The sequence below is a fragment of the Giraffa tippelskirchi genome, chromosome 3 (genome assembly GCF_054371585.1).
Source record: "Giraffa tippelskirchi isolate mGirTip1 chromosome 3, T2T-mGirTip1v1.2.pri, whole genome shotgun sequence".
NCBI lineage: Eukaryota > Metazoa > Chordata > Mammalia > Artiodactyla > Giraffidae > Giraffa > Giraffa tippelskirchi.
Genome location: NC_137277.1, coordinates 164,886,597 through 164,913,923, shown reverse-complemented (window position 1 = coordinate 164,913,923; position 27,327 = coordinate 164,886,597). Strand labels below are relative to the sequence as shown.

General features: G+C 47.2%; 1 protein-coding gene and 1 long non-coding RNA gene across 7 annotated transcripts; one reads left to right on the top strand and one right to left on the bottom strand.

The window, feature by feature from the left end:
• Positions 1 to 780: 780 nt before the first annotated feature.
• Positions 781 to 3,907, bottom strand: LOC145543263 (uncharacterized). The gene is made up of 3 exons (XR_014080601.1): positions 3,802 to 3,907; positions 2,936 to 3,180; positions 781 to 2,254 (listed from the first exon to the last, which is right to left on the bottom strand). It is a non-coding gene; the product is annotated as an uncharacterized LOC145543263 (long non-coding RNA).
• Positions 3,908 to 3,981: 74 nt separating this feature from the next.
• Positions 3,982 to 24,124, top strand: DNPEP (aspartyl aminopeptidase). 6 transcript variants are annotated; one of them, XM_081584254.1, is made up of 16 exons: positions 3,982 to 4,130; positions 13,861 to 13,908; positions 14,754 to 14,847; positions 14,934 to 15,022; positions 15,118 to 15,231; positions 15,408 to 15,533; positions 15,757 to 15,887; positions 16,196 to 16,271; positions 16,383 to 16,490; positions 17,481 to 17,558; positions 18,503 to 18,586; positions 19,274 to 19,434; positions 19,826 to 19,865; positions 19,990 to 20,091; positions 23,452 to 23,619; positions 23,986 to 24,124. In XM_081584254.1, exons 1-16 carry the CDS (start codon positions 4,071 to 4,073, stop codon positions 24,034 to 24,036), a joined length of 1,530 nt encoding a protein of 509 aa, XP_081440380.1. In that variant the 5' UTR covers positions 3,982 to 4,070; the 3' UTR covers positions 24,037 to 24,124. The 6 variants fall into 6 exon arrangements, with proteins under 6 accessions (XP_081440380.1, XP_081440384.1, XP_081440383.1 ...); XM_081584258.1 differs by having other exon boundaries at positions 13,702 to 13,908; XM_081584257.1 differs by lacking the exon at positions 16,383 to 16,490.
• Positions 24,125 to 27,327: the final 3,203 nt, after the last annotated feature.

Here is a 27,327-nt window from a genome sequence, read left to right as displayed (position 1 = left end):
GAGCTCCCGGCAGCCTCTCCCGGTTGTCCAGCCGCTGGCCCTTCTCAGCTCCCTTCTCCGACACCTCCCCCAGCCCCAAGCCCAATTTAGCTTCTTTAATCTTCCCTGTAATCCAATCCGACCGTTTCCTGAGCACACGCCGGACTTCCCAAACTGTTAGTCCCTGGAGACGGGTGGGGTGGGGGCAGGGCGGCTCAGCTCGTCCCTGCAAGGGGGCATCCCCGTCCTGGCCCCATCCCAGGCACTCCTGCTGTACCCCTCTTCTTTTCCCCACCCTTAGGAGGCCCCAGGGAGCTCTGGCTGTTCAAGCCTCGCCATCTGGCCTCCGTAGCCCAGGCCTGAGACGATCCTGACTGCTGACCGCCTGTTTTCCCCAGCTAGTCGGAGCTTTCGCTTGGTGCTAATTCCCTCGGCCTGAAACACGCTCCCCTCTACAGGGCACTTCCTGGGAAACTCTTACTCTCTCCTCTCTCAAGGGCCAGCTCCAGCCTGGTTTCCCAAATTCATTCCGGAGACTGCCTGGGCCGCTGATTCAAGGTCTGTCTGGAACCAGCCATATGGCCCTGGGCAGGTTGCTTCCCTCTCCAGATCTCCATTTCCTCATCTGTAAATGGGGATCATAATAGTGCATCCCTCACAGAGTGGCTATGAGTTACTTGACACAAGGTGGTTAGAACAGTTCCCAGTGAATGGTAAGTGCTGTTTAAGTGTTTGACGAAAATATCTTTAACTGCCTTGTATTACAATGACTTCATTTCCTCCAAGTTAAGACATCATAAATTGTGAAACACTTCATTTAATAACATCATTTCCAGCGGAAAAAAGGAACAATACCATGTAAAATGTACAAAGTATCTGTAAGCCAACTTCCAACTTCATGTATGTGTAAATTGTTCAGTGACAATATTTGTGTAGCAGACTCTCTGCTTCTGTCCAGTCTCCTTTTCAGCTTCATGTATATTCATTGTTTATGATGGGTGTCCAAGGGCTTGGGTTCAAGTTCGTATTCCCAAATTGCGTTTAGCTAGGGGGTTTTAGGTAACTTCTTTGGCTCCTTTAAGCCTCGATTTTTACTAAATAGCTAATTAACAATAATCGTAGTGAATATTAAACGAGATAATATATGTTTAAGGCGTTGAGGCCCTCATTGGATATTCAACCAGGAGAGCTAGCATTATTGTGATGATTTTAAAACGTTTGTTGAATCTGGGCTCCCCAAAGACTCGAGGCGGACAACTGCTATTTCAAGGTCGTAGTGCCCTCCGGTGGCCGTGTGGAAAAACTGCAGGCTTCGGGTGTGCTTGAGGAGTCCTTCCTTTGCTGGTTCAGGAACTAACTCAAGCCAGCCTTACCTCTAGATCAGGCTTATTCAGCCCTCCCTGATTTCTTCTCATTATCTTTCCTTTTACAGAGGCCTTAAGAGACTAGGAGCAGAGCTTTATCCCAGGAATGTTACAGCCTGGACAGACACTGTCTCTCAAAGCTTGGGGGCCCAAGGCCTGTGGCAGGGAGGTAGGGTGGTGGAGAGCATCCGTTCTTCTCTGACCTGGACACGTGGGATCTGGCTGCCCACATCCAAAACTCTAACAGAGAACAAGTGTGCCCCTTCCAACTATCTACTTCTGTTCTGTGACAGATGAGTGTTTTATCTTTCCTTCCTCCCTCACCCTCTCCCCACTCCCCGCCTTGTTTTCTTCCTTCCTTCCTTCCTTCATCCATCGATATTTATTGAACACTGGCTGTGTAGCAAGCCCCACATCCTAGGTGCTGGGGGTTAAAAAGATCAATCTTAACAGAGACACAAACACAGCCACCAAGAGTTGTTCACAATGTCCCAGACACCACACGCAGAGTTAATCCTTGCATTTGAGTGTTTATGGCTTCTCTGTGTGGCTGAGTGGGAGGGGAAACACAGGAACATCAGGTCCAGGCTGCCTGATTTCCTCTGATGAAATGTGTCCACAGTGGAAGTTTTGTGTGGCCAGATTTGAGGGCTGACTTCCTCCTCCCAGGCCACACTGCTTCCCATAGCAAACACTGACCACACTCCCAGCTCCACCAGCATGGGGATACCCGAGCTCCCTTACCTTCCCCCATCACTGCCCTTTTCCCCAGGGCTGGGAGTCAGCCAATACTTAGCATCTAAGCCCAGCTCACAGGCCAGCTCCCCATTGTCCAGGATGGAGAGGAAGGACCCTTCTGGAGTCACTGTGTCGGAGGGTGGCTGGAGGTACCGCCATGTTCTTGGAAGATGCTAGGAACGGAAGGAAGAGAGGGGTCAGTGATGTGTGCGTTGTTCGTGGGCCTCTGTTGCCTCCTTGAGCTGCCATCCTTCCTCCTTCATGATTAAACTGCTCAAATGTCTTCCCACACCCACCCTCAGTGTCCTGTTGCTTGCTCCTTATTGTTGCATTTCCTTATTGTTGCATTTCCTCAGAATTCTTCTCAATTCTAGTAGCACAGGGCGCTGGTCTCTAGCTGGGTCCCCTGAACTCCTAGACCAGTGCCGTCCACAGAAATGTAACGGGAGCCACATGTGTCATTTCAAATGTTCTAGCACATCTTAAAATGGTAAAAGAAACCAGTGAGGTTAATTTTGATAATATATTTAACCCAGTGTATCCAAAACATTGGGCTTCCCAGATGGTGCAGTGGTAAAGAATCTACCTGCCAATGCAGGAGATGCGGGTTGGATCCCTGGGTCAGGAAGATCCCCTGGAGGAGGAAATAGCAACCCATCCCAATATTCTTGCCTAGAAAATTCCATAGACAGAGGAGTCTGGCGGGCTACAGTCCACGGGGTCATAAAGAGTCGGACACAACTAAGCATGCACATACATCCAAAACATTATTTCAAACATGTAAGCAGTGGTCAAAAATTGAGATATATATTTTGTCATAATACAATGTATACATTATTTTACAGGTATAGCACCTCTCAATTCGGACTGGCCACATTTCAAGGTGCTCAGGTGGCTGGTGGCTAGTGTCTTGCAGTTGGTTCTAGAACCTTCATCCACTTCTTGGCATACACTCTTTTCACTCGGTGTGGCTCATCATCTCATTTCCATGTGTCATGTCTCCCGAGCGAGATTCGAAGCCTCCTGGGTCAGAATCCTCACTTTTTCATCCCTATATCTCCCGTGGCTCCTTAAAGCTATGCACCACACTTGCGAGGCCCTGCAAGCATGTTTGTTGATGGGAGTGAGCGCTGGGAATTGATTTTTGTGGTTTCGTTATGGCTGTAAATGGTGTATTATAGATTGCCTCTATAGATGCACCCTGCTGCAATATTAGCAGAAACAAGCAGCCTGGTTGTCAGCACAGATGGGGGCCTGGGGCAGATGGGGCTCGCTGACTCAGGCAGGGGAAATCCTGCCAGACCACATACCATTTTTCTGTCTTCAGGGCCTGTCATTGCTTGCCACCGTGTGTGCTCCTCCCAACAACCCCATCTCCTTTAGATCTCAGATAGAGCCCTTGTCAGGGAACATTACACAAAGGATGTGTCTCCGGCATCCTCCTATGGGGCTGGGAGCTCCTCTGGGCAGGAAAAGAGTTTTATTCAAATGGACAAGAGCCTGACCTGCAACAGATGCCACAAAACATGCTTGTCGAGTGAATAAATGAATGGATGGCTGGAGCCAGCCAAACCTCTCATTCACATACTCTTGTACCCAGAAAAATCTTTGAGTGCTTACTATGTGTCAGTAGACACTAAGGACTCAGCCTGAACAAAGTGGATGTGGGCTGTGCCCTCCTGGAGCTCACATTCTGCAGGTAGCGGGATTGGATACAGACCTATGGAGCCCCCTGGAATACAGGACAGCCTCCCCAGGTCAAGGGTTATCCTTTAGACCCTGGGCCACAGTAGGCTACCCCCTGAAGCCCAGGTGCTGTGAGGCCCTTCCTATTTCAGATTGCATTGATGATGTCATAATGGGCCCTGTGGGATGGACTGAGGACCCTGCAGGTTGGAGCAGAGCCGCCAAGGCTGGGGAAGGAGCTAGTGTTGTCTATTCGACCTCTGACAGACCTGGCTTCAGCTCTGGAGGAGGCAGCAGACGACCATGGCACTCAGCCTCTCTGCCACATCCATTCCCAACAACTGGCTCCCAGGCTACCCTGAGGTAACCAGGCCTGTGTTCTAGGGCTGTCTTGGTGGGAACGCCCCAGCCAGTGCAGAGCGCCAAGCTGTGAGCCATGAACTGCCCCGGGGGATAAAAAGATAACCAGGACTTCGGGCAGGGACCCTCAAGTTGCTGACACACTAGACCTTGAGCAGCGGCTTACTGGAACATAATCACTGTCCTCTTGGCTAACTTGGGCACAGCAGTGTGCTAAGTGGTGATGGAAATACTCCAGTCCAGTGGTTAGGACTCCGCACTTTCACTGCTGAGGGTGTGGGTTCAATCCCTGGTTGGGAAACTAAGGTCCCAAAAGCTTCATAGCATGGCCAAAAAAAATGGCAATAACTCCATACAGCCCGATATGGTTCCCTGGCTTCTCCCATGTCATCCCTGAGCATTGCACTGTGCTCAAGGGCTGCCCTTGACACTCTTGGCTTGGAGAATCTAGTGTTTCTCAGAATGGTCTAAAGATAGAATTATTTGCAGCATAGTTAAAAATGCACATCACCAGGCCTTTGTGTAAATCTTCCAAAGCAGAATTTTCAAGGGTAGGGCTCAAGAATCTGCATTTTAAAAAACTCAGTAATTCTTATCTTAAGCACTGTCCTAGGATGGAAATACCTACCAGAGTCCCCTAGTCCCACATCTGACTGACCAGGATTGGCTAGTTTCTCTGTCCAGAGATGGATGTCGGCTTTTCATATCGTATTACTGATGAAAAGCCATGATTCAGAGGCTACTGGCGGCCAGCCGTCGCTTGGAAGGAATCAGCGGCCACTGAGAACAGAATTCTCTGTCTTTTCAACTCATCTATAAAATGCTTACCTGAGCAGACACTGTTTAAAGGCCATTAAAATACCAGACACAGAATAAGCCAGTCCCTGGGACTTTATAGACATATTTACTCAAACCCAAGTGCTTGCAAAGAGTAAATAATAGGGAACCAAAATGAGCAGCACCCCTAGAAATACGAACTGAAAGTAAACAGCCCTGTTCACTAAAATAAACAGGACAAATCCAGCAAGGATTAAATGACCTCTAGTCAGAGAGTCTCAGAGCCAGCAACGCTTGCTCCATCTTGGCTCCTAGAAGAAGGGGAGCTAAGGGCCTGTCCCCGCCACCTGGGGGCATCAGCTGGGGCAGCGGGGGGGGGGGGGGGGCAGGGTGGGACATTAGGAGGTCAGGGCCAGGTCTCCAAGGGCAGACAGTAGTCTTGGGGATGTGAGTGCTTTCCAGAACTCCCTGGCAGCCTGCCACAGGGCCTGAAACCTCCAAGATTAAAGGCCTCTGGTAAAATGTACATTTTCTGGAGGTATAGCACCTTAAGTCACTACTATTTGTAGTTTATTCAGTAATTTCCCAAACATTTGTTTAGCACTTACTGTGTTTCAGGCCCTGTACCAGTCACTAAAGATATCAAGGTGAGTAAGGCATAAACCTGTTCTCAAGTTGCTCACAGTTTAATATGAGAGATAAGACTGAGGAAATAATAATAGCTAACTTTTTCTTGGGCTTCCTAGTTGGTGCTAGTGTTAAAGAACTTGCCTGCTAATGCAGGAGACATAAAAGATGAGAGTTCGATCCCCAGGTCGGGAAGATTCCCAGAGGAGGGCATGGTGACCCACTCCAGTATTCTACAGTCCATAGGGTCACAAAGAGTCGGACACAACTGAAGCGACTTAGCATTTACGCAACTTTTTCTTAATTTAATCTTTTTTTTAATTGAAGTATAATTAATTTACAATCCTATGTTAGTTTCAGGTTAGTTTCAGGGTCACAAAGAGTGGGACAGGATGAGCGACTTTCACTTTCACTTTCCCCCATTTTACAGATGAGGAAATTGAGGTTCAACATCTGTTGATGTTGGTATGATGATAAATGTTTAACAGCTTGCTTTCTGGAGGAAAAAACAAAGCGCTGATTTGTAGGATGTGCCAATCACCATAGTGTGGATACTCCCAGGCCAGTCTCAAGCCACCAGCCTGCTGTCACTGAATGTGGGGTTGGAAGGGGTGGGAGCGTGAGCTGCCTCCAGCTGCTGCTGCTGCTAAGTCGCTTGAGTCATGTCCGCCATAGACGGAACAGCACTGCAAATGGCCAACCGACAGAGGAGCCAGAACTTGAACCTAGGGGTGTCTGATCCTGAGCCCTCACACATAACCACTTTGTTATACTGTCACTAACTACACAAGGTCACTGACATTTGAGAGGGAAACACCTCAAGACCGTTGTGAAGTTCTGGTTTTACAGTGCCCCATAAAACTCCCAAGGTTAATAAGCAGCACTTCCCTGTATCTCTTTGTTTTAATCACCAACAGAAACAGTTGGTTTTCGTTGGAGGGTCATGAAAAAAAAACTATTTATCTTGAAATAATTACACATTCACAGAAATAGTCAGAGAGGCCTCATGTACCCTTCACCAGATATCCCCCAGTGGTTCCACGTTACACGACTACAATACAATACCACAACCGGCCCAATGACGTTGGTGAAGTGTGTGTGTATAGTTCTATGTCATGTTATCAAAGATTACCAGATATACCAAATACAAATACAGGACACTCAGTTAAAAATTTGTTTTTGGTGTACGTATGAAAATGCAAGTGTTAGTTGCTCGATTGTGTCCACATGGACTGTAGCCCATCAGGCTCCTCTGTCCATGGAATTCTCCAGGCAAGAATACTGGAGTGGGTTGCCATGCCCCTCTCCAGCGGATCTTCCCAGGGATGAACCCAGCTCTCCTAAATTACAAGCAGATTCTTTACCGTCTGAGCCACCAGGGAATCCCATGCACTATTTGGGACACACTTAGATTAAGAAGTTATCCTTTGTTTATCTGAAATTCAAACTTCACTGGGTGTCCTGTATTACAACAGGTATCTCTCTAACTTTATCACATGTGTAATCATGCAACCACTATCTTAATCAAGGTGTGGAACCATTCCACCACCATCAAGTTGTTCCCTCTGGTGCTCTTTGAGAGTCACGCCCATCCCTTTCTCTACCTTCCCTGGCCCTTGGCAACCACTTCTCTGTTCTCCAAGTCTATAATTTTGTCATTTTCTTTGCTTAGCGTAATGCCTGTGAGAGCCATCCAAGTAGCTGTGGTTAGCGGTAGTTTGTTCCTTTTTATTGCTGGGGATTATTCTATGAGGACCATTTCTTGTTATTACTTTTTGGCTGCACTGGGTCTTAGTTGCGGGCTGTGGGTGCTTCATTGGGGTGCGCAGGCTTACTCTAGCTGTGGCTCAAGGACTTCTCCTTGTGGTGGGATGAGAGGCACTTCTCACAAATAACAAAAACTTTATTCTCCAACAGTCCAGTGGTTAAGGGGCTTTCCAGGTGGTGCAGTTAGTAAAGAATCCACCGGCCATTGCAGGAGATGCAAAAGACGAGGGTTTGATCCCTGGGTCAGGAAGATTCCCTGGAGAAGGGAATGGCTACCCACTCCAGTATCTTTGCCTGGGAAATGCCATGGACATAGGAGCCTGGCGGGCTATAGTTCATGTGGTTGCAAAAGTGTTGGACGCAACTGAGCGACTAAATAACAATAATTAGAAGACTGCAGAATATTTTCTCACATGGCTATGTAAGAATTTTGCCAGTCATTTGTAGTTGGACACTTAAGTTATTTCAGATGTTCACTATTCTGAATGACACTATACTGAAAAAGCAGTTTACCTCTGAATTTGTGTACCTCCATTTCAATCCTGAAATGTTAAGAATTGAGTTGCTGTATCACAGGATAGAGTCCCTGGTGGCTTAGACAGTAAAGAATCTGCCCGAGAAGGAAAAAAAGAAAAAAACAAACAAACAAAACAAACAAACAAAAAAAACCACAAAACAAAAACAAAAAAACAAACAAAAAAAGAATCTGCCCAAAATGCAGGAGGCCTGAGTTAGATCCCCAGGTCAGGACAATCCCCTGGAGAAGGGCATGGCAACCCACACCAGTATTCTTGCCTGGAGAATTCCATGGACAGAGGAGCCTGGCAGGCTACAGTCCATGGGGTTGAAGAGAGTCCGACGTGACTGACCATGCACACGGTTAACAATATCCAGTGGTTAAGACTTCACACTTTCACTCCTGGCACCCAGGTTCAATCCCTGGTCAGGGAACTAATCCCACAAGCCACACAGTGCAGAGAAAAAAAATTAATTCACCTAATATTCATTACTCATCTACTATGTGCCAGGTACAGACATGAGGCATGGGGAGCTGGCTGAGTCAGTCAGGGTTTTCGCTAGACAAGTAAGCAAACCTAGAGTGAGCCAAGAACTGGAGGCGTGTGCAAGGGAGTGATTACAATGATGGAGCAGATGAGTAATACTGAGTTGGAGGGGAGTGAAGAGGAGGGGAATGAGGAACAGAGAAGAGGTAGGATCAATAGTTTTTAGCTCTTGTGCGGGTGAGAAATTAATAGAGTTGAGTACATTTTTCTGAAGGTTTTCCTGTCTCAGTCCCAATTTATTTTTTGTATAAAATATCAGTATCAAAAGACAGCAATTTCCATATCAGAGTGTAATACAGCTTTAGGGGGGCATTTTTTTATTTTTAAAAATATTTATTTATTTATTACACTGTGCCAGGTCTTAGTCGCACCGTGTGGAACCTTCAGTCTTTGTTGTGGCATGCAGGATCTTTAGTTGGGACCTGGGAACTCTTAATTGGGACATGTGAGATCTAGTTCCCTGATCAGGGATCGAATCCAGGCCCCTTGCATTGAGAGTGCAGAGTCTTGACCACTGGCTCACCAGGGAAGCCCCAAGTGGGGCTTTTTTAAACTGAAAGCTGTAGGGTTAAACCCTAACCAACAAATGCTTACCAACTCAATCAGGGTGCAGAAGATAACAAAAATTTAGTCACAAGAGTACTCAAAGATTATTTTGCCACCTGTTACTTTTTAGTTTCAGTTTTAGTTTTTTTTTTTTAACTTTTTCTTATTTACTTTTTAAAAGCTTTACTATGTACATACATAGAAAAAAATTCAAAAAGTGCAAAAGGATTTATAGGAATCCTTTTTATAGGATAAAGGAAGTGTCCCTCTACCCTCAACTCTCAGCTATCACTTTTCTCCTTCCCAAAGTCAGTTACCATTTTTTGTGTTTCCTGACATGTATTAAACACATAAGAATATGTAGTCGTATATTTATACACGTGAATGACAGCATACCATAACTGCTATTCTGCACCACTTGTTTTTTCACTTAATAATATATTTTGGAAATTGTACCTGTACAGGCACTTCATTCTTTTTAACTAAATAAAATGCTTTTTCAAACCTCCCTCCTGAAACCTTGGTTGAAAATTATAATCTTGCCTGAACAACTCTCCTCCAGGCACTCTGGGATTTGTAGTTCTTATACAGCTGGATCTTGCTCGGAAAATAGGACTTGAGCAGAAAACACGTGTTGGAAACTTAAGTGCCCGTCCAACAACAACGTAAGAGAACAAATTGTACCGTGTTATGCAAGACCCAGAAGTGAATTATTTACTTAGTTAAAACAACCGAGATATCTACCAGCTATGAGATACCCAGGGATGTCTTAGCATCAGGAAATCCAGATCTTCTGATTCAGCTTCTCACTGCATCCATTTTAGCAGACAGGGCAGGACACACACACACACACACACACTCACTCTAAATGCCTTCTTCTCCCTACAGCATTGCTTTGGTCTTCTCTATCCCAAATGCATTCTGTGACAAATTACTACTTAGGAACCATCTTTAATAAACTGATCAGAAAGGACACATGTATCAAATCAACTCACACTGAAATGTGTAACAGATTGCTGTGTTAACACACAGGCATTTGCACTTTAATAGTTGTTCAACCCAAAAGATAAATAATAAATGGTAGCATTGTAAACACCAGATAAGGGCTGATAGGGAAGATTTTCTTGAGGAGGCTGAAGGCAAGAATGATTCTCAGAGACATTTTTTGGATAGATGAGGTCCCTTCTTGACTCTTCACTTCACACTCAATGCTATTTCCTTATCCAGAGATGGCCACTCTCCTTCCAAACACATTGCCATGAATTTACATACATATTTATATAAAATCTAGAAATTTAGTTCATTGGGTGAGTTTTACCAAAATATTCTTGTCCTGTAAACATTATTCTGGAAATTGCTCTTTTCCTCCCTCAACCGTATATTTGGCACTTTTTTTCCTATCACGATACATACAGACTGACCTCACATTATTTCTTAGTGCCACATGGTACTCTGAAACATTGTGTCTCAAACTTTAATGTGAATACAAATCATCTAGGGGTCTCGTTAACATGCAGCTCTGATTTGGTAAGCCCTGAGATTCTGAATTTCTGAAAAGTTCCCAGGTCAACCAATCACACCTTGCAGAACAGAGGTGTAGAGTATGGGTGAAGTGGTGTGTTAGAATCAGCTTGGCCCAGCTCATAAGAACTGACCGTCAAATTTCTAGGAATTTTGTGATCCTATTGTTAAACACAGCAATCATTAAAAATGAAATTATATAAACTTACAACCAAATAAATTATATTAAAACAGAGGTTATAAATACTCAAAAATCATCACTTTCTTAATTATTTTATTACAAATCTATGTTCCTGAGGTTATTTGTGTCTATTTGCATCCATTTGGTAGAAATCTACACAATGGTTTGCTTTTCCGAATTCCTTCTCAACTCCACTTTCAGTTTATGTTGGCAGTCCAGAATCAGCCATAGGAAGTGTTTATACCACAGAAATTGGGTAGAAAGACATACATGACCCCAGGCTTTCTCCTGCATTTGATATTACCAACCTTTTTCATTTTGGCTAATCTGACAAATCAAAAATGCTATCTCACTTTTAACGTGCATTTCCCTGGCTACTTGAGATTGGGTCACACAGATACTCGTTCCTAGTAATTTAACAGTTTCTCTTGTGCTGGTAAATAGGACCTTTTTATGATTCTATTTTCTGGTTGATTATTGTACAAGAAAGCCGATGATTTTTCAAATCAGGCCACCCCTTCTTCCAGTTCTAACAGTTTATTGTCTTGGTAATTATGAAAGTGAAAATGGAAGTTGCTCAGTCCTGTCTGACTTTTGCAACCCCATACAGTCCATGGAATTCTCCAGGCCAGAACACTGGAGTGGGTAGCCATTTCCTTCTCCAGGGGATCTTCCCAACCCAGGGATCAAACCAAGATCCTCCCGTGTTGCAGACGGATTCTTTACCAGCTGAGTCACGAGGGAAGCCCTTGGTAATTATATAACCTACAAATAGGGACAGATTGTGCTTTTACATATAAAATTGTTTTCTGGCACTGTCTCTGACTATGGATCCACATTGATTACCAGTGATAACAGCTCATCAGCTTCTGATTTGAACAGGGATACTTCTATATTTCCCCACTAATGTCTGCTATAGATTTCTGGAAAACAGCCTTTATCCTTTCTCTTTTCATTTCTTAAGAGGATTTTGGTTTTGTTTTTTGGTGGTTCTTTTTTTTTTTTTTGGCAGTGCTTGAACCTTCACTCTTGGTGGTGAAAGTGTGGAGTCCTAACCACTGGACCGCTAGGGAATTCCCAGGTCTTGTTTTTATTAAGACTGGATGTTCAATTTTTCACTTTTTAAGTTTTGCATTTTATTGATATGTGAATTGCTCACATTAATTTTTTAAAAAACAAATGATACATTTTGTTTGAATTGTTTCATTTATTTATTTTTATTCAAGTATAGTTGATTTGCAATTGTCGTGAACAAGCACTCTTTTTTGTGATCAGAACATTAAAGAGTTTTGAGCTAAGTCTCTCTCCCTTACCCTGTTTGTATCCCTGTTTTTGGTCTTGTCTGTCCTTGAATGTGTTCCTTCACCAGTAGCCAGCCTCTGGCTCCTCAGAGAGCAAGAATGTTCTCTTCATGTCCCACTCAGCAGTGAATCTTTTCCAGGGAATGATGGGGGAATACCATGTATTTAACCCATCAGCTAGTGTGTATATTCCTGAATGGGCTTAGTCGCTCTGTTGGGTCTGACTCTTTGCAACCCCATGGACTGTAGCCCGCCAGGCTCCTCTGTCCATGGGGATTCTCCAGGCAAGAATACTGGAGTGGGTTGCCATGCCCTGCTCCAGGGGAATCTTCCCAACCCAGGAATTGAACCACGGTCTCCTGCATTGCTAGTGGATTCTTTACCCGCTGAGCTACCAGGGAAGCCCATATTCCTGAAAACGACATTGCAATATCTATTCCTTTGAATTGAGGGTCGCAGGATCTTTCCAACTACTCCTCACTCCCTTGACATTCCTACTCCAGTACATAAACAGCAGATTGCTCCATCAACCTGTAATCCCTGGAATGTTTATAACACCCCTGGTAATTGGCCCCTGTGTTGAACTTAGGGGCCACCAAGAGTCCTGATCAGAATCAATGGCTAGGCAAGCACCTGGGTTTTTTTTTTTTTAATATTAACTATACTCAATAAAAATTGGAGTATAGTTTACAATGTTGTGTTACTTTCTGCTGTACAGAAAAGTGAATCAGTTATACATAGACATATATACACTCCTTTTTAAGATTTTCCCATATAGATCATTACAGAGTACTGAGTAGAGTTCCTTGTGCTATACAGTAGGTTCTTATTATCTATTTTATACACAGTAGTGTTTATATGTCAGTCCCAGTCTCCAAACTTATCCCTCCCCTCCTTCCCCCTTGGGAACCATAAGTTTGTTTTCTACATTTGTGACTCTAGTTCTGTTTTGTAAGTAAGGTGACTTGTAGCATATTTTTAGATTCCACATATAAGGGATATCATATATTTGTCTTTCTCTGTCTTACCTCACTCAGTATGACAATCTCTGGGTCCATCCTTTTCATTGCAAATGGCATTATATTATTGGTTTTTTTATGACTGGGTAATATTCCATTGTATATATGTACCACATCTTCTTTATCCATTTTGTTTATCCATCGATGGACATTTAGGTAGCATCCATGTCCCAGCTATTGGAAATAGGGCTGCAGTGAACATTGGGATGCATGTAATCTTTTTCCTCTCTCTCTCTTTTAAAATACTGATTTGGCTGTGCCGGGTCTTAGTTGTGGCACATGGAATCTTTTTGTTGCTGAGCAGTGGCCCAGGCTTAGTTGTCTGCAACATGTGGTATCTTAGTTCTGGACCAGGGATCAAACCCACATCCACTGCATTGGAAGGCGGAGTCTTAACCACTGAAGCACCAGAGAAGTCTCACGTATCTTTTGAAATATGATTTTCTCCAGATATATGCCCAGGAGTGGGATTGCTGGGCATACACCATGGATCATACGTTAGCTGTACTTTTAGTTTTCTAAGGAACCTCCATACTGTTCTCTCTAGTGGATAGACCAATTTACATTCCCACCAACAGTGTAAGAGGATTCCCTTTTATCCACACCCTCTCCAGCATTGATTGTAGATTTTAAAATGATGGCCATTATGACCAAATGTGTTCCTGGGTTTTAAAAATTGTACTTACCACTCCTGACATAGGAATATTGGAATTGCCTCCAAGAATATATGGAGTTTGTCTTTTTCTGTCCTTTTTTTTTTTTTCTTCACAGCTGCTTTCGAGATCTAGTTCCCTGACCAGGGACAGTAAAGATATAAAGTTGAAAGGGCAATGAAGATTAAACTACCTAGCGCATTAAGCTTTATTATAAAGCTAAAACTTATCATCAACGCTCCATGAACATTAACCATGTTGCTTTTATTATCACCAGAGTGCCTGTGGAGAAAGAGAGCACTCTGTACTACACCCAGGTGACCAGGTGAGCTGGCGGAGGCGTTTTCTCCTGGACTCCCTAACTTGGGGGTGGGGGGAAAGAACCGGGGCAGGCGGCTCCAGGCTGTCCTAGCACCTCCGGGTCGGCAGAGGGCGTCCGCCACCCCCGTGGAAGGGGCGGAGGACGGGGCGGGGCGAACCGCAGGGCCGGGGCGGGGCTATAGCGGCGGGAGTCGGGGCGGGCTGTGAGCAGGGGCCGGGCACCGGGACGCAGGCCCACGCGTAATGCCATGCAGGTAAGGCGGCCTCTGTTTGTCCCGGACGAACTTCGATCCTAGACCAGGCCAGGTGCCCGCTCGGGTCCAAGCTCAGCAGCGCGCTTGCTGACGTGGGGGGGCTCCCCCCGACCCTAAACGAAACCGAAAGTCTGATCCCAAGTGACTTTACCTTCCCGGGTTGTTCAGGGGTGAGACCCAGGTGGGGTGTTTCCTAGGGGACAGGGCTTTGGTTCCGGGGTAGGGTCGCGCACGTGGTGTACGGGCTGGCTCAGAGTTCGGGGCCTCTGATTGCGAGCTCCGAGTTTGGGAATTGACTGGGATATCCAGCTGGTCGGTCACGTGGGGATGGACTTGGTGGGGCCGGACTGAAACTCGGATTAGGGGGCGGGCCGTCTGGGACCAGCTGGGCCAGGAGCGCAGCAGGAGGGTTGTGATACTTGCCGGTGGGTTGGAGCCCGGCCTTCTGCGTCTCTTGGTGTGGGGAAAGGGGCGGAAGCCGAGGTCTGAGCCTGCGAGCCCTCACTTGGTGGGGATTGGCTGGGGGAGTTCCCGACGCCGAGATGGGTCAGGGGTCCTAGACCTCGTAGGCGTCTGAGCGCCCCCCGTCCCCTAGGTGGCCATGAGCAGCAGGGCCCGCAAAGAGGCGGTGCAGGCCGCAGCCCGGGAACTGCTCAAGTTCGTCAACCGGAGCCCTTCTCCTTTCCACGGTGAGTGACCCGGGCAGGGGGCGAGTAGGGAGCCGGTGTGCCTCCTCCCGGCTTCCATCAACCGTGAGAGGATTCTTTCCCTACAGCGGTGGCCGAGTGCCGCAGCCGCCTCCTCCAGGCCGGCTTCCATGAACTCAAGGAGACCGAGAGCTGGGATATCAAGCCGGAGAGCAAGGTACTGGGGGGGGGGGGGGCGCGGAGAGGTAGGAACCTGGACTGGGGCTCGAAGTCCTGTGCTCTGGCTAATCCAGCTCTAACCCCCCACCCCAGTACTTCCTGACCAGGAACTCCTCCACCATCATCGCATTTGCTGTGGGGGGCCAGTACGTTCCTGGCAATGGTTTCAGCCTCATTGGGGCCCACACGGACAGCCCCTGCCTCCGGGTAAGGAAGTGGGGCTGCCTGGGAGAGGGGAGGCATCAGGGGGTGTGCAGAGAAGACGACTTGTCAGCTCCTTCCTCCACACTTGGGGCCCTTCTGTGTCACATTACTCATCCTCTCAGCGCCAAATCATGCCGCCTGGCCTTTTCTGAATTCTTGTTCCCCACTGTCCCACTCAGGTGAAACGGCGCTCTCGCCGCAGCCAGGTGGGCTTCCAGCAGGTTGGTGTGGAAACCTATGGTGGTGGGATCTGGAGCACCTGGTTTGACCGTGACCTGACCTTGGCTGGACGTGTCATTGTCAAGGTGGGGCCTAGGGTTGGATCTGGGAGGCCCTGAGCTTCAGCTGCCTGAAGGCTGACTGTCACCTCCCTTCAGGGAACCTGCGGAGAGCCCTTCAGGGAAGGGGGGAAGGGGCAGCCTGGGTCAGAGGACCACCTTGGTTAGTCTGGGCGAAGTGGGGGATTTAACCAGCTGCGGATGCAGGGCCCCCCCCCCCCCTGGGCTGACTCTGCCTGTTTGGCCACAGTGCCCTACCTCAGGCCGGCTGGAGCAGCGGCTGGTGCACGTGGACAGACCCATTCTTCGCATCCCACACCTCGCCATCCATCTGCAAAGAAATATAAATGAGAACTTTGGGCCCAACATGGAGATGCACTTGTGAGACGGGGGTGAAGGCAGTGGTGACCTGGAGCTGGGGAGGGTGTGGCAAGGGTGATTGAGGGGGGCCCTGCTGGGATCTGGGAGTCCACTCCCTAACGGTGGCCACGGTCAGGTTCTACCCCAGGGACCCAGCGGATGTCCAGGGGCCCTGAGAGCTCTGCCTTGCGGAGAGGGAGCTGGGAATTGAGGGACCAGAGCAGTTCCCCATCAGGGGATGCCTGAGCGCAGGGTCCTGATGCAGGGTATCCCACCTGGCTGTGGCCTCCAGCTCTCCCCCCATGCCCCCTTTATGTATCTCCCTGCAGGGTCCCCATTCTTGCAACATCCATCCAGGAGGAGCTGGAGAAGGGGACTCCTGAGCCAGGCCCCCTCAATGCTGCAGTAAGAGCCACCTGCTCGTGGGGAGGGGTGCGCAGGGGGGAAGAGACTGGTTCCTGGAGAAGGGAGAGAGCGGGGAGTGGACCCTCCTCTCAGCAGCCCCCCGCCCTGCAGGATGAGCGGCACCACTCGGTCCTCATGTCCCTTCTCTGCGCCCATCTGGGGCTGAGCCCCGAGGACATCTTGGAGATGGAGCTGTGTCTCGCCGACACTCAGCCCGCGGTGAGGAACTCATGGCTGGGGACCCTGGGATCCCAGTCTCCCCCTGAAGCCCTCATCACCTCTGCCAGTCCTCCAATTATGCTCATCCCTGTTTTCCCTCATAGCTCAGTTGGTAAAGAATCTGCCTGCAATGCAGGAGACCCCGGTTCGATTCCTGGGTCGGAAAAATGTGCTGGAGGAAGGGATCAGCTACCCACTCCAGTATTCTTGGGCTTCCCTTGTGGCTCAGCTGGTAAAGAATCTGCCTGAAATGCTGGAGACCTGGGTTGGGAGGATCCCCAGGAAAAGGGAATGGCTACCCACTCCAGTATTCTCGCCTGGAGACTTGCAAAGAGTCGGACACGACTGAGCAGCTTTCATTTTCACTTCACTGTTTTCCCAGTAGATACCACCCCACTCTGCTTCCAGGGCAGTGGTTCTCAAAAACGGCAGGTTTCCCACGCCAGGTCTGCCTACTCGGGCTGTCTGCGGTGGGGGCGTAAGCTTTCCACAACTTCCCGAGGAGTTTCCACTACTGGGGTCTCTGTCCACTTTAACCTGTGCTGGCTCCAAACCTCTGAGGACAGGAGGCCTGGACATGCCCCTCCCTCCTTTCCTGGAGCCTGTCCCAGTTGCTGACCGTAGGAAATGGCCGTGTCTTTGGATGCTCGCCCATGTCTGAACATGTGCTAAGTTTCTATTTCTTGCCTAGTCTTCTCTGTTTAGTTCCTTGGCTTTCTTCTTTCCTTGTTTGGTCTCTCCCTTGTCCTGTCCCATAGGAACTGGTCAGGAACCGCAGGCCTGCACCCTCCTGTCCCTCAGCTCTAGCCTGGCCCTCCTCTGTCCTCCACTCAGCTTTGCACAGTGGGCTGAGTGCTCTAGGCCAGAGGCTGGGAGAGGTTGGGCAAGGAACCAAGGAGACGTGTTCAAGCGCAGCCCCTAGGGAGTAAGGAGAAGAGGCTGAGTCCCGGGGAGGGGATGAAGATCAGGATGACTGTCCTGTCTTTCTAGGTCCTGGGTGGTGCCTACGAGGAATTCATCTTTGCCCCTCGGCTGGACAACCTGCACAGCTGCTTCTGTGCCCTGCAGGTGAGGAGCTGGGGTACTCCCAGAAGCACGGGGCGGGAGGACCGCCTCGAGTCCTGTGGGTCATGAGAAGACCCCTGATGTGGGTGGACCATGGGGAGAGACCTAAATGCTGCAGCCTCAGTGTTGTTCCTTTGGGCCCCATCTCTGCACTGGCTGGGCCGGGGAGGATGAGGTTGGCAGAAGGCCGAGAGGTTGTTCAGAGCCTTACAGAGTCATGTCCTGCTTCTCCTTTAAGTTAAGTTCTGCTTTAAAGGAAAGACCCTAGCATCCTGTATAGCAGTATCATCCTCCTCCTCTAGCCTTCCCCCTGCAAGCCCTGGCTTAAGCCCACCCAGCTGCCTTTGAGCCTTGGCATCTCATTGCATGGTTGCATTGATATTCCCCACCTTCTTTCTACCCTGGTCACTTCCCCCTCTTCCTCACCTCTCACCCCTGCTCCTCCATCTGTCCTTTCTGTACTCTTTTTTGCGCCCTGTCCTGTTCTCAGAGAGGCTTTGAGCTGTAACTGAGACCAGAGCCAGACCTGGGACTCACAGCCACTTGCGCCGCCAGCCAGCCAGTCACATCACCTCAATGGAGTCACAGTCACCTCTTTGGACCTCAGTGTCATTGCCGAGACCAACTAGTTGACGTGACCTGTGCGGTCCTTTTGACTTGCCAGGATTCTCAGCTTTTCCCCTCCGTCTTACGCACCCTCCTGCCTTTTGTGTGGGAAGGCATGTGCGGGAGGAGGGGGCTTTTCCCCCATCTCATCGAAAAGACCCCCCACATGTCCTCCCACCCGGCAGCGCCCTGAGAGATGCAGGCCGGTGACCGCTGGAGCCCCCTTCACTCCAGCCGTGATGGTGGGAGGCGGGCGAGCAAGTGAGCCTCCCAGGTGTTGGTGGGCTGAGTTACAGAGGGAGGAGTGGGGAGGGTGATGCTTTTGTCCCCTCCCCAAACAGGCCTTGATCGATTCCTGCTCAGCCCCTGCCTCCCTGGCCACGGATCCCCACGTGCGCATGATCGCCCTCTACGACAATGAAGAGGTGCGTGGGAAGCTCTGGGGAGGGTCTCCTCTGGGGAGTCTTGTGCTGCCAGTGGCGTCCAGCAGCTGCCACGGGCCAGGGCTCTTCTGGAGGCTCCAGGGATGAGCCAGACAACTGCCTGTGCTTCCTCAGCTCTCGGTGTCCCCTCTGGCTCAGCTTGTACCTGCTTCTAGTGTGACGACACCTCCCACATCTCTGGGTGCCACGTGGTGAGCTCCTGGAGGACAGGGACTCTGCCCCTTCACACTAGCAGCTCCAGGGCCCGGCACAGGCTGAGTCCTCACCCTGCGTGCTTGGGTTAGGGTACCAACCGAGATGCCTGCACAACTACACAGCTTCCTGTAACCACAGAGGTCAGGGTTAGCAGCTCCTGTCACATGCACCAAAGGAGACTGACCAGGGAGATGGGGCACCTGGGCTCAACCCTAGATGGTCAGGGGAGAAGGAAGGCCAGCCAGGAATGGAAGTGGGCTGGACAGTTCTCTTTCTGCCCCGGAGATGGCCAAGCATTAGATGGTGGCCCCAGCTTACCATCAGCTTTTCGGTGGTATAGCGTTGGGGAAGTGGCTGATAACAGTCCGCATTCCCACTGACTGATTCAGTGAGGGCAGTGGACCCCCCTCTTCCTGGCCTCCAGCTCCAGCCCCCCAGACCAGACTCCCAGAGCCGGGTCTCTGTCGTCACCAGGTGGGGTCAGAGAGCGCGCAGGGCGCACAGTCACTGCTGACGGAGCTGGTGCTGCGGCGGATCTCGGCTTCGCCCCAGCACCTGACGGCCTTCGAGGAAGCCATCCCCAAGTCCTACATGATCAGCGCAGACATGGCCCATGCCGTGCACCCCAACTACCTGTGAGTCTCCTGCACCGGGCACACAGGCCTCATATAGCCAGAGACTGGAGCGTGACCTGCCTTCAGGCTCAGCTCTGGGCTTGGAGCTCCGCCTCTCCCCTTCCCCGTCCTCCTCATTCTGCCAGGAGGTTCCGTGGGGACTTCCTTTTGACTGCTCTGTAGCCTGACTTGGTCAAAGTCACGTCATGCCTAACCTATCCAAATAGGCTCTGTCTACAGACTTATTTCCACCCCCGTTGCAAGAGGCTGCCTGGAGCCCAGTGTTTAGCTTGACTCTGAGGTCCTGTAGGCTGGGTGGGAAAGAATGCTATATTAGTGATGTCTGCTGTGAGCAAGTGTGGGTATTGACAGCTGCTGTTGGCCTTCCCCGGCCCTTCTCTGTCTCTTACAGGGACAAGCATGAGGAGAACCACAGGCCCTTATTCCACAAGGTGAGGCGCTCCTGCTTCTCCTCCGGTATCTGGAGGCCTGGCTGGTTCCAGGCCCCGTCCTGTTCCCTCTGAACCTGTCAGGCATCTCTGCCTCCCTCTTGACTCCTGGTTTCCCTCTCCCCAGGGCCCTGTGATCAAGGTGAACAGCAAGCAACGCTACGCCTCGAATGCGGTTTCAGAGGCCCTGATCCGAGAGGTGGCCAACAATGTCGGGGTGCCCCTGCAGGTGAGGGTGGACCCTGCCTGGGAAGGTGGGGTGGGGGGCACAGACAGATGGTCCCCCAGTAAGGGGGGCCTGGTAGACAGTCTTTAGTGGAGGAGGGTCCTAGTCGAATGAGGAGAGGTGGGGTTGGATATAGGCAGAGCCAGGAACAGTTCTGGTTCTGACAGGACACTAGCCCGGTGACCCTGAACTCGTCTCCTAATTTCCCTTGATTTTGTTTCCACTCCTGGAAAATGGGATTAAAGGTGCAGTGTCCTCGTGGCACATAGAGAGTTAGTCCTACCGCTTTCCCACCGGGCACCTCCAGCTCCCCTGTGTCTCTCTTACATGCCCAGGGGGCTTCCGTGAGAGAAGTTCAGGGCCAGGAAACCTGGAACTCATTGTTATTCTTGCCTTGGCAACGACCCATCTAGTCAGAGAGAGAGGGAGGGAGGGAGAAATATGCAATGATTAAGATCTATGTTAGGATAATGTATGTTTCATGGGCTGGAGCCCAGGGTGGTCCGGTGATAGACATAGCAGGGAGGTCCTGATAAGTCAGGACCTGGCATCCTGAACTCCAGCCTAGGGCTCTCTCTGCCCCTATAGCTTCCCCCACCTCACATTGTAGAACTGAGTTGTTCCATTCTCAGTAAGGCCTCTCTGAGGAGGTGACATTTGAGCTGAGACCTGAGCGTTGAGAATGAGGCAGCTATGAGCAAATAGCATCCCTGCCCAAAGGTGAGCATTAGTCACTCAGTCGTGTCCGAGTCTTTGTGACCCCATGGACTATAGCCCGCCAGGCTCCGCTGTCCATGGAATTCTCCAGGCAAGAATACTGGAGTGGCTTGCCATTTCCTTCTCCAGGGGATCTCCCTGACCCAGGGATTGAACCAGAGTCTCCTGCATTGCAGGCAAATTCTTTACTGTCTGAGCCACCAGGGAAGCCCCAAGGCAAAAGCCCCCAGTGGGCAGGAGTGATCTTGGTCCACTAGGAACAGCCAGAGCCGCAGAGGCAGAGCCAGGCTGAGAGCAGGAGGGGGAGGAGACAGTCTTGCTGGGCCTCCTAGGCAGGAAGGGTGTTTAGATCTTCTTCTAAGGCAGTAGGAGGACATTGGGGGATTTCTCTTTAACAACTTACAGCAGAAGCAGGGCATGTGTGCTTTAGAAAATATAAATGGAAATGAGAAAATAAAACATTAATCCTGAGAGATTTGTATGTACTCTTCCTGATTTTTTTCTGTGTATATAGTTAATACACGTTTTGTTAAAAAAAAAATGAAATCATCTTGGATATATCTTTTGTTTCCTCTTTTCACTCAGTATTCTCCATCTTTCTATTTCAGAAAATTTTAGTTTCAGTAAATTTATGTCTCATTTCATACACAGATCGTTTTCAGTTATCCCCAAAACATTCTTTACAGTTTGTCCCACTTTGGTTTCCAGTTCAGGACCATGTGTTATATCTGGTTGTTTATCTAGCACAGCTGCCCCACCTACTTTTGTTGTTGTTATGGTTCTCTTTTAAGTAACATTGACTTATTGAAGAAACCGGGCTCATCATCCCATGTGATGTCTTCTTCCTTTTTGGATTTTCCTGATTGCTTCCTCATGGTGTCGTTGAGTTTAAGCCTCTAGCCTGTGTATATCCTGTAATCTAGAATTCATATCTAAAGGCTTGATGGATTCAGGTTAAACCTTTTTGGCCAGAAGACATCGTGACAGGTGTGTCCTTCATGTTGCATCATCCACATACTATGTGGGTGATTCACCCTTAGTGATGATAAGATTGATCAGCAGACTGGGAGGACATGGAGGTATTTCTCCTTTGACTGGACAGTAACCTGTACAAGTGATGAGCTTCCCATCAATCAGACAAGTGCTGAGTTTTAACACCAATTGATAATCCTTGCCTAAATCCATAATTTCATTAGTGTTTACTGAAAAAATGCCCTCCTCCATTTTTTCTTATTCCTTTTACATTTATTTTAGCTATCATTCTTCTGTGAAGTAGAACTTTCTCCCATCCAGTAGGGCCATGTGATTATTGTGAAGTATGGTTGCTCCTGGAAAGTCAAGACAAATACTTACTGTTCCCTTAATTTTATTTTATTATTTTTTTATTTTTTTACTTTACAATATTGTATTGGTTTTGCCATACGTTGACATGAATCCGCCATGGGTGTACATGTGTTCCCCAACTGTTCCCTTTAATAACCAGTTTTCAAGGTGAAGTGTTTTAATGGCTGCCTCAAATGCTAACAAATAAGAGATTCTCTTTTTGATGATCATTATATATTTAGAATCATAGATTTTTGTTGGTTCAGTGTGGATCTGGTCCACATAGTCGTGTCATTTCATGTTCAAATTGTCATGACTTTGACCAGCGGGAGTCCTTTCCACATAACTCCTGTGTTCTTTGTCATGACTCTGGGAAGTTGTCTTGCTTTTTGGCCCAACAGGAAATTGCAGGCTCATCTTGTTCATTTCTCTCCCCAGACTTGGTGGCTTTTGATGGATATTGATGTTAGAGGCTAGTCTAGCATCATGAGTGTTGATTGTTATTGTGGGGGTCGGGGGAGGAATGCTTTGGGGTCATTTCTTAGGACATATCTGGAGAAGGAAATGGCAACCCACTCCAGTACTCTTGCCTGGAAAATTCCATGGACAGAGGAGCCTGGTAGGCTATACAGTCCATGGGGTCACAAAGAGTCGGACACGACTGAGCAACTTCACTTTCACTTTCGCTTAGGACATAGCTAGGAAAAAGTATACATATTTAAAAAATCGTGAGTTAATACTGTGATTCTCATTTTTTAAAAAAGAGCAGTTACTACTTACTTTATTTGGTTTTGTAATTCTCTTTTATGTGGAAAATCTTGATGTATTATGATCTTCATAATTATGATCTTCGTATTATGATCTTATTTCCTTTTGTTTACCAGAATACAAATCAAATAGTTTAAAACTGCCCATAGCCATATTTTTAAAACCACTAAGATTATTGAGTGATTCTTCTTTGTGTGTGGGTGGGGAGGCATGCATGTTACGAAGCAAGGTGACATAAAGGATTCATATATATTTTCTAGTCCCCCTGCCCGCTGTGTGGGGAATGGATTGTGTGAAAGGGAGTATGAGGTTAGCTGGAACTGAGATGGTTGTAGTGCAGATGGGAAGAATGGGACCAGTTCAGAATATCCTGTCCTTTGGGCCTGCCTTAGTGTCAGCCTTGTGATTTTCCAACGGTCACATCCACTCTTTGGGGAGGTCGGAGTGGACGATGTACCAGACCCCTGTCAGCCCCGCAGTTCTAAGGTGACTTCCTCCTGGGTCTTAAGAAACAGGGGTTACATGTTGCTCATGAACAGCTCTTCCTCTCCGCAGGATCTCATGGTCCGGAATGACTCTCCCTGTGGCACCACCATTGGACCTATCTTGGCTTCTCGGCTAGGGCTGCGGGTGCTGGATTTAGGCAGCCCCCAGCTGGCCATGCACTCCATCCGGGAGACAGCCTGCACCACAGGAGTGCTACAGACCCTCACTCTCTTTAAGGTGATTCCAAACCCCCTCCCCCATCACTGTGGGAGCCAGGCTCCCTCCCCATCTGGTACCCGGATCAGTCCTGGGGCCCCATCACCAAGTGACCTGCCCGTGCGTGGGGCTGGTGGTCTTAGTGCTACCATGTAGGAAAAGAAGGGTCCCCCTTCTTCTCAAGGCTCAGGGGCCCTCATCAGCCCCCAGAGGATAGTAAAAGGTTGGAGAGGAGATTGGGGATGAGAAGACTTTGACAGCTGTCAAGTGTGGGTGAAGCAACTATGCCTTCCTCTCTTGCTGGGCCATGTTGGTGGACGGTGAGCGGTGGGGCACCCCCCACCTGGTCTCCACTAACCCCAAATCCCATGTTGCCTTCTCTTTTAGGGCTTCTTTGAGCTGTTCCCTTCTCTGAGCCGTAACCTCCTGGTAGACTGAGCCCTCTTGGAGAGACTTCTCTCTCACGTGAGAGGGGAAGTTCTCAGCTGAGCTGAAGCTGGATTATTAAAGTGGATTTTTCACTCAAGCTCATTCCATTATACTTATTTGGAAGTTGGAGGGGTGGGGGGTTCAGGCCTGGCTTAAACCTCTGAAAGCAGAACAGACGGGGAAGTTGGGGTACAAGTAGAGGAGGCAGCAGATCCTGGGAGAGCTCATGAAGACTGGATTTCAAGTCTCTTCTTTTTTCTTAAGCTCATGCCTGAGTGGATGGAGGTGGGTGAGTTCACAATGGAAAGGTCACGTCTTCTCCCATCCCCAGTCCTTCCATTCCCAGAATAGTTTGGGAGCCTGGCCTGACCCTCAGGTCTTAGTGCTCAGCATTAGATGCCCCCAGAGCCTCCCTGGGCGGCTGAGGCTATTCCCCTTTGCACCCATCCCTTTCCCACCTCTCCCAGGCACTGCCAGGAGAGGGACAGAGTCTGCGCTTCAGCATCGCCCTTCATCATCCACTTCACTTAGCAGCCACTGCTGTTACTTGATTGTTAACATGTGACCAAGAAACAATTATCACTGAAAAAAATCAAAATCGGAAAAGTCCACAAATCTGCTTGTAAACTCTTCTATCAAAATAACTGTGCTAACTGGTGTCTTTCCAACTTTTTGGTTACCAATGCAAAAGTTAATTTTTATATAAATACGACCATTTAGGTTTTAAAAAACAGTATGATGCATAAAACAATAATGATGCCTGTAGGATTTAAAATACGTATGATTAAACTGTATGACCACAATAGCATAAAACTCAGGAGAGAGAAACATGTTAAAGCATGCTTAAACTTAAGGTTAAGTGTCTTGCTATGTTCAGGAGGAGAGTGAAGGAATCAATTTAATACTATCCTTTGAAGTCAAGGATCAATATTGTAGTTTTTAGGAAAGACGCAAAGAGTTTGTAGCTTCTAGTAGGAGTTGGATTGCGTCCCCGAAAGATGCTGAAATGCTAAGCCCCAGGATCTGTCGATGTGATGTTATTTGGGAAAAGGATCCTGCTGATGATCAAGTTAAGATGAGATCATTATAGAGGTCCCTCATCCAACAGGACTGTGTCCTTATAAAAAGGGGAAATTGGACACACAGAAATGCATAGAGTGAAAGGGATGCAGAGACAGCGAGAGTGCCATGTGAAAATGGAGGGTCAGAGTGTTGCATGTACAAGCCAAGGCATGTCAGAGATGACCAGCAAACCACAGGAAACTAGGAAGAGGCACGAAAGGATTCCCCTACAGATTTCAGAGGGAACATGGCCCTGCCAAGACCTGGATTTCAGACTCCCAAGCCTCCAGACTGTAAGAGAACAGATTTCCATTGTGTTAAGCCAACCAGTTCATGGTACTTTGTTACAGCAGCCTGAGGAAACAAATGCAACTTCAAACTAATTGAGTGAGGAAAATAGGATAATAAAAAATAATCAGTCTATTCTGCAACTTCGCTTCAAATGGTTCAGCAAAACCATATTATGTATGTGTGTGTGTGTGCTATCAAATAGTAAAATAGGTTGGCTCTAAGTTAAAAAGCATTGACTCTTAAGTGGAGAGACTTGAGTGTTCATTGTACTATTTTTTTTTTCAAATTTTGTATGTTTGAACATTTTTATACTAAAAGTGTGGGGAAAATTTTTTAAAATTCAAAAGGAGAAATGAAAAAAGCAGTAGAAAGCATTTAAGATGGTAGACTGAAACCCAGTATCTCTACTTAAAACATTAATAAATTGACTAATTGTATCATATCTCAAAGTTCTTATTTAAAAAGACAAGTAGACTATTTTAGTCAAAATACAAAGATTGTCAGACTCAAAAAATTATAGCTGTTTACAAGAGACACAGCTAAAACAAAAGGATACAGAAGGTTGACAAAACCCTATGGGTTTGTCGGTTTTTGAATTCCACAATTTTCATACATGAAACCATACTCTTTTGTCCAAATTCTCAGATTTCTTTTTTAACTTGTTGCTTTTGATTAACAATTTGGGCTTTTGATTAATAAGATTTTTATTAACATAATATTCTTGAGATTTATCTATGTGATTGCATGTAGAAGTAGTCCTTTTTTTGCTGAATATTTTATATATACCATATTTTGCTGAATAATAAAATAATACACAACATTCAGCAAAATATACCATATACCATGGTTTCTTTCTTCATTTTCCTATTGATGGTATTTGAGTTGCTTCCAGTGTTTGGCTATGATGAAGAAAGCTCTTGCAAACATTCTTATGCAAGTATGTTTGTGGACAAATACTCATTACTCTTGGATATATACCTAGGAATAGAATTACAGGTTATAGGATAAGTGTATGCTTGTTTTATAAGAAACTTCTGAACTGTCTTACAAAGCGGCTATGCCATTTTACACACCCGCCAGGAAAGTTCGTTGCTGTACACCCTCACCAGCACTTGATAATGTCAGTCTCTTTAATTTTAGCCATTCTGTTAAGTGTGTAGTGGTAACTGATTGGATTTTAGTTTGCATTTTCCTGGTAAGTAATATTGAGCACGTTTTCACTGGCCATTTGGATAACCTCATGTGAAGTTGCTGTTCAAATATTTTGGCCATTTACATTGACTTGTTTGTCCTATTCTTATTGATTCATATATTGAATATACAGATGTACACTCAGAACTTAAATTTTGAATGTTTGTATGTTCCTATATAGAATCCAAGTCCTTTGTTGGGTTTGTGCATCAAAGATATTGTCACCCAGTGTGTAGCTAGTAGAAGCTATTGATTTTTAAAATATTTTTCAACTTTATTGTGGTATAATTTACACACAAGAAACTACCCATTTAAAGTATACAATTTTTTTGAAAACTATACAATTCAATGAATTTTCACAGATATATACACCTAGGAAAACATCTCCACAGTCAAGATACAGAACATTTCCATCACTCCCCCAAAAAGTTTCTTCTACCCATTGTGCAATCATTTACTCTTCATCGCTGGGCCCCAAGTGACCAGTGATCTGCTTTCTGTCACTATAGGTTGGTTTGCATTTTTTGGAATTTTTCATAAAAGGAATCATGCAGTACATGCTTTTTATGTCTGGTGTATAATCATCTGATAGTTTCTTCTTAGAACAATGTAGAGAATTATGCTGATGGATTTTCCTGATATCAAGCCATACTTATATTCCCAGAACAAGTCCCACTTGGTCATGTCATATTCTTTTTTAAGGGATCATTAATTATATTTGACAACACTTTATTTGGGATTTCAGCATGTATATTC